Source organism: Montipora capricornis, chromosome 2 (assembly GCF_036669925.1).
Source record: "Montipora capricornis isolate CH-2021 chromosome 2, ASM3666992v2, whole genome shotgun sequence".
NCBI lineage: Eukaryota > Metazoa > Cnidaria > Anthozoa > Scleractinia > Acroporidae > Montipora > Montipora capricornis.
The window spans coordinates 62,050,371-62,057,870 of NC_090884.1; the positions used below are offsets into that span (position 1 = coordinate 62,050,371).

At 36.5% G+C, this 7,500-nt stretch overlaps 1 protein-coding gene across 2 annotated transcripts in view; it reads right to left on the reverse strand.

Moving 5' to 3' along the window:
• Nucleotides 1–7,500, reverse strand: part of LOC138030021 (unconventional myosin-Ie-like) — a 47,158-nt gene that overhangs the window by 29,672 nt on the left and 9,986 nt on the right. For both annotated transcript variants that reach the window (XM_068877886.1, XM_068877878.1), the window contains exons 4-8: nt 4,855–4,949; nt 3,328–3,415; nt 2,907–2,996; nt 912–989; nt 622–706 (exon numbers count right to left, since the gene is read on the reverse strand). In XM_068877886.1, coding sequence (XP_068733987.1) covers nt 622–706; nt 912–989; nt 2,907–2,996; nt 3,328–3,415; nt 4,855–4,949 — 436 coding nt within the window. The remainder of the gene's footprint in view (nt 1–621; nt 707–911; nt 990–2,906; nt 2,997–3,327; nt 3,416–4,854; nt 4,950–7,500) is intronic.

Genomic DNA, 7,500 nt, shown 5'->3' on the forward strand with positions numbered 1-7,500 from the left:
ATTCGCACATTTCTTGTCAAACTTTATGACACTTGAAAGAAAAAAAACTAACTAAAACAAAAACCTGATGTCTTACTATTATTTTGACACAAATGTATCCTTTGATTTGCGAGTTGTTAGTATTACTAACACACAAGGTAATTTGATCACAAGCGGCCGCTGAATTCTATCATGTCACTTTGATTTTGTGATTTACCGGTACTTGTGCAGTCAAAAGTACAATAGAAAAATTGAACATAATTATCAAAAATGATCCAAAATGTTTTTCGCTTTTGGTAACTTTTTATATTCGATCCCAGGACAAAATTTACCTATAGTAAGACATCTACCATGGCATCATATTGATACATGGTACCAAAACAATATTGTGTACTACTAGAGCCACACAAGGACAACTTGAATCTCCTGGAAAACAAAACGCAGCTCAGTTTGACAGTTATAGAATAAAGCGCTGTGTTACTGCACTACCACACATACAGAATGCATGCTTATTTTTTAGTGATACATAATGAGGGAAAGTTAAAATTTTGATGAAAGGTAAGGGCCCAAAGATGCATTTTGTCAGCAATGGGTTTGAAAGACATGTTAATTTGTGAAATCAAAGCTCTAAGTAACACTAACCTTTTTCTTCATTTGTTGAGCCTGTTATAAGTTGATAGAAGATATGAAAGTTCCTCTCTGATGGGTTCTGACTTACAACCCTAGACTACAGGATTGGAAACACAAAGGAAGAAATCATATAGTTAACACAAAAAGAGAAGTACCAACACAGCTGCAGCCACTCAGTTGATCCCCTTATTGCCTGAAACACCCTGTTCCTTACCCACTGTTATGAAAGATTACCTTAAGACAGTGAGGGTAACACAAATTTAGATGCAAACTTAATATGCAATTATAGGAATGACGCAAACCTTCTCAAGAAGAAAGTTAGAAATTTTGCCACCATCAGGCTGCCCTCCCCTGGTAAACTGAATCTCAACGTACTTTCCCTAAAACAAATAAATTAAGAGGAAATACCATTAACAAAAGGCTCATGTACAAGAAATGTTGGTATAAATAGAGAAACTATCTTTTGTTACATTATCATCACAAGAATGATAAAAAGGATATTAATTTCATAGACCACGTGAAGCTTCTTTGTGTTAATTCCCACCAATGTTGCACGAGGGTCAAACTGGTCAAACATGATCAATTTTCTGCTCTAATTTTGTCGACACACACTATCATTGTAAATATCAAGGTCAAGCGGTGTTGGAGGTATTGCTTACAAAATAATGCTAAATAATGATGTATTCTGAAGGATAAACAGCATGTGGTCATGGAGGACATGAAGTCATTTGGAACAGTTACTTTTCACAGCACATTCAACCGTCCATTGGAAGTTCCGACAGGAGCAAAGAAGACCAAAGTAAAGGGAATATGATGCTCTAACCAATATATATAAAAGGTTACAACAAAAGATGAAGAAATGGTTTCTTCACCTAAAGTCTTTTTTATTCAAATTTGAAATGCTTTCAAGAAAGAAAGTTTCTTCTAAAGAAACTAGCTTGTTTTCTTTGAGAATGCTGATTATCAAACTGCTCAAAAGGGGACAGACCATGAGTGCTTTGAGTGCATTGTTTACAGTGTGAAGGGTACAAGATCAGTGGCCTCCTGGAACAAAAAAATCAAGATTAATTTTGTTTTCCCTCTAATTTTTAAAGTCTTCGGAATATTGAAACTTTCAAGAGAACAGTGCCCATTATGTGAAAATTTTTATTTTCCTATTTTCAAGTCCATATTGAAAAATGAACTTTTGCGAAAGAATCTTTTGATTTGAATGAGACGTGAATTTTTAACATCCTACTTTTATTTGGTACATCCTTTCCGCTGGTCAGGACAGTCATGGGCTCCCTGTGGTTAAGGAATGCTTGTTGGCATGGGTCCTTTGTTTTCTAAGTGATCGACGCCAACGTATCGCTCTGTGATCATTTTCAGCAGCGAAAGTGAGGATTTTCAAATAGAATTTTTGGGCAACTAGTTGCCGTCTCGATGATTCAGACAGCGCTAGCATTGAAACCCAGAACTACAAGGAACCCCACATGGAAAAACCACAAGCAGACAAGGAATGGCTTCAAAATTACAGAAAAGAACAAGAGGATAACAAAGATCTCAAGAGGGAATTAAATCAATGCTTATATAATGCTGTTCCTGTATGCGAATCTCATCCGTCAGTCTTCCGTGATCTTTTCATTTTGCTGTCCAATACCATACTGAAAGTCATCCTCTTTGAAATGAATCGAGCACAGTGACATGGTTTTACTGGGCTTCCACTTCTTTCTTCTCACTAAGTCAAAATCTGCAGCCATTTTGCCCTTTTTTTTGAGCCATTGTGTTTTCCAAGTTGACAAAAGGATTCCTATGCATACCATACTTATTCCTTTTTCAGGTTCAGCTGTGTTGTTACATCTAGTGGCTATGCATGTTTCAGGCATTTTTTTGCATCAAACTGTGTGAAACTTGTATGTCAAATCCTCACATCCAGCAATCACAGTCATGTTCTAAATCTACGTCATAAGTTGAGAGAAGGCTTGAGCAAGTTGTGTGCCAAAATGGCAGGCAATTTAAACGCTTTTAATTTTAAAATCAAAGAAAAATTGCCTCTCGTTTGAATCGAAAAATTCTTTCGCAAAAGTTCATTTTTTAATATGGGCTCTCAAATGGGAAAATGAAAATTTTCACCTTATGGGCACTTTAACCCTTTCTCTCCTAAGAGTGCCACTTATAGAAATACACTGCCTAACGCCAGACAATTTTACTTGTCAATGGGGGCCTCTTCAGGGGTGAGAGGGTCAACCCAGGCTTGACTTGGCATCAGTGTTAGAAGTTTCTGGTTTCAGGATCCTGGACCAACAATCTTAACTTACAAATCTGCTGGAGTTGTTGTTTCTGACTGTCTTGGCATTGCCAAAGGCCTCCAAGAGAGGATTAGATTCAAGAATGACATCTTTGATTTTCTGTGAAAATAATTGTAAAAAATAATTTTATACAGTTATATATGCAGAACTTTCCAAGCTTTATAAAACCGCAAAATTAAATAATTGTAAGTGTGAGATCAGTGGCAATAAGGTCATTTTATTCATCAACTAACCACTGTGTCAAAACAATAGCCAGCTTTTATCCAAATTAAAAAGTAGTAGTTAGTTTTATGGAAGCTACATGTACATGGGAAACTTACTGTAGATAGATATCTCAGATAAAGTTCTCATGCACAAAAGAAGTTAAATATGACTGTAGAGCCAGCTTTCTCAGAGAAAAACAAAATTCAAGGTAAAAAGTTAAATGAACCTGTACACTAGGGCCTCCACCTGACACTTTTGCAAGGTAGTTCATGATAAATTTTGCACAAACAGTCTTCCCTGCTCCACTTTCTCCACTGTTATAAAGAAAAAACAGACATTTCATTGATAGGCCTACATATGAAATGCATATTGATGTCATGCATGCATTAAATTTGATTTAGGGTCAATTTGTTTCAACATAAGCTAAAATGGTTGTGTTTGTGGTGCTTGTGCTGGCTCACTTTGTGTCATTTGCACATAGAAACGTCCAGCAGATTTCAGTTGCTGATTTGATGGCCCAGCAGTTAATTCAGAGAAGCTATGATCTCGGATGTCCCATGGTGCTGGGTTTAAATTCTAACAGCAGCATGTGCACCTGGAAGCTCAAGGTACAGTGTAAGTGATGCAATCTGTTGGTAGTAATAATGTAAGGGATACATGAGTTAAAAAGGAATAAGGAAGAATGGAACGTCTGTACTTTCGTCATCTTGTCAACGTATAAGATTTAGAGTTAACTGCTTTTATCTTATTCTTATTTCCAGAAGACTGAATCCAACATTTTCACTTTTTACATGTAGCTGGTATTTAGTTTTCACTCAGAACATGGGCTTGAGTTTCCATATTGATGAACAAAATTAACACTAGAGAAGGCTGTGCTTGTGTATAAGTTTAATTAAGCAAATGGTGATGAATGAAACCTTGAAAACTGCCAGTATAGAAATTGAGAGTAAGCAAGTACGCAATCCAGGTCTGGGTACGACTCCCATGCTTATTACCTCTAAAAGCAATTATTCACGGGAGGGGTGGGTATGACTATCTTAAAACCCAATATAAGTCAAATATTTAACACTGATTTATTCTTACAGCACTACTGATCTGCTGTTATGTTCCTTCAGGCCAAAACTATTGGTTTACGGGTGGTGCGTCTTATACCACACATCAAACAAACTTTACTGGGTTAAAATCACTAAGTGTCATGCGAACTCGTGTGACACTGTGGTTGAAGGAATACGGTTCCCAGATGCACAGGAAAGTTACCTACATGTATGGGACAGATATTCAGTTTGTGGTATTATGAGGTTACCATGCAGGAAAAGGTTGAGCCAATTTGGCCATTATAAGAGAATGTCATCACTGTTAAAGTGATGACTAAAGTGTACATCAACTGTTGGCTCACACTATTTATGTGATTTTTGGTAAAATTTCAGGTTCTAAACAACAGCTAAGTCATAAACAGGTAGGAAGTATAGTCACAATTGTTTTTCATATTCAATGAATATGCAAATTAGGACGTTTGATGTCCAAAGGTCAAAAGCACATGAATTTGATGAACTGTCACGCAGTGTGTATACTTTGCCCAAAGAAAGTTTTATATCACTGGAAAGCTTATCACATTTAGTTAACGGTGCAAATATTGTTGGATTTGGAGCTTTATCACATGTTGAAAAACGATGCAGCATGACCTAAAGCAACTCATATTTTGTGTTTATGACACTGAAAACAGCTGTAGCAATGTTTTAATGCAACCCTTTACCTGATAATCACACACTGATTCTCCTGATCAATTAACATGTTTCTGTACATGTTGTCAGTCAATGCATAGATATGTGGAGGGTTCTCATACGATGCCTGAGAACAATAAAAATAATATTTTGATATTACATTGTCAACTAAAACATATAATTTTCAACTAAATGATGTCAACATTCTTAAATGTTTGATTAATGTGTTTTTATTTTATACCATACTCCGTCTTAATTCCCTTTCAAAGGCACTATTTTCAACTTTGTGAGAAGACAACAATAGTTTATTATTGCAAAAATGTAATATACATCAAAAGTTGCCAAGACCATTTCGCTGAAATTTATTCTAGAAAAAATTAAAATCCCTTGCACAGTAGCTTAAACCCATCAAATAGGACTACCTGTTTGTGCTTTAAGAACCTAACATACAAAAATAACATTCAAACAAAAGACTCCTTTTTTTGGATTCAAAACTACATTCAAGGAGCATTAAAATGATGTTAACTTCATTCTCATAGCAAAAATACGAAATAAGAAAATTCCAAAAACCTGACACCTCAAACATATGACAAGACCTTAAATTAAAGTGCTACTACAATGAAAAAAAATCAGTTCTCGTTTTTCTTAACATCTCGAAAGTACTTGCATTGAATGCTCAATGCTACACAATTTCAAGATCAAGACTGTTTATTGTAACTCCACATAATTCATTTATCGGTCATCATTTCTTTGCGCACTTCCAACCAATAAGCTTTCAGCAATCTGGATCAAGGAAAGAAAGACATCATTTACTCACTAACTTAAAAATAAAGGATTTGAATACGGTTTAATTAGTATGCAGCATAAGAGTTTTTGACTTTCAGATTGACTTAAATTTATGTTCTGCATACTAATTAAGCCACCTTCACACACTAAATTTTTAAGCTAGTGAGTAAATGATGTCACTTTCTCTTCTATCCAGCTCTCTGAGGACATAATGTACATAAGAACCACCCAAAGTACAGTACCGTGCAAAAGTAAGTTAACAGTCTCTTTTGAGTCTCGATCCTCGACTCGATGCTGGATCCTGGCAAGGATCAAGGATTGAGGATTGAGGAACGACAATCGAGAATCAAGTCAAGAATCGAGTGGAAGGAATCCAGAATTTAATGAGCTGGTCGCCTGACTGATTCCTTGATAGACTAATAGCAAAAACACAACTGGGAAAACAAATAAAAGAAATGCATGCCAAAGTTTCTGGGAGAATGTTGTTCAGGAGTAACGCAGAAAACCGGACGAGTTTAGCCCTTTTTCGAATCCGGTCGCTGAAATGGGGAACAAATTACAACGAACGACACTATTCTGTCAATTGCCGAGCAGATGATTATTCTTCAGCAGTATGGTCGAAGAATATTCAACAATCACACGGACTGGTGTGGTATTTCAAGTTTACTCCGTAGCAGGCTTTTAGCCAGGCGGCCGTCCAGCCGTCCAAAGGACGGCCAGTTCTCAGAAATGGGAGATTTTCGACGGCCTGTTTTGGGCAGCCATTTACGAACTTCTGTGCTTAATGTAACAAAACTGTCTATAAATTAATAAAAGTTACATTTCTTTTTGCTCTCAAGAGTTGTTTTAGTGCTGCTGTCGTATTTTTCTTCTATATGAACACTTTTTTAGCGAGTTTCCTTTCTGTTTTGATCAAATGAATCAAAGTTGAGCGAAGCGATTTCACAGGCAAAGCCGCTGTTCAGTGATATTGACTTACCAAGTCGTCCCTAGGCTACTTTGCCGGCTGCTATAAATAAATGCGCACTTTGGTAATTATTTATGAGGACACGAGTCAAAGATCACGCGCCTTCCAACTCGGTAAGACGCTCTCGCAGCTACAAATGTTATTGTAATCGCTTGATTGTATTCTGCTCTGTTCAAGCGAAATCTGGCGGGCATTACAACAAAATAGCCATTTGGTGTAATAACATGTGCAATCATCGTAATTGCTTTAGGAATACTAATAGTAGGTGAATAGTTAAAGATTGCAGACCAGAATGCAGTTCGACCAACAAAGCCACGCATATCTGTTCTTTCGTGTAAATCATGGCTTGACTACTTCAAATTTCAATCACTCTTCATAACAACTGGAGTTCCTATCCCAAATATACCGTATTTACCCGTGTATAAGTCGACCTTTTATGGCCTCAAAAGAAGCTCCAAAAATCGCCCTCGACTTATACATGGGTCAAAGATTTCGAGCCAAGTTTCAGCTAAGTAATTTATTCAAAATTAACATCATAATGTGGTCTTTGGGCATAACGAACGCAGTGGACGAAAGACTTCAAAATGAATGTACTTAAGCAATTCCAGTTGAAATGAAAAAGGATTTGTTTTACTTTAAATGTTGAAGATACTCACAAGCACAAATATGAGATAGACACTGGAAATTTTCGTTTTCCAAAGGTGGAAAGCTCTAAAAAACATTCTCGTTTCTTCAAATAAAACGCGATCCTTCAATGGCTTAGTAACCTGGCGCAATACCTCGTGTTTGCGTGCAAGCATGATCGTCACTCATGTTGCCTGAAAATGCTGGTTGGTAATGATTGTTTTTTATTCTTTATACAAACCTGGAGGATTTAAATGCTTTTGCAAACTTTGTATTGTGTGGTTTATGAGTTTTGTTTTGT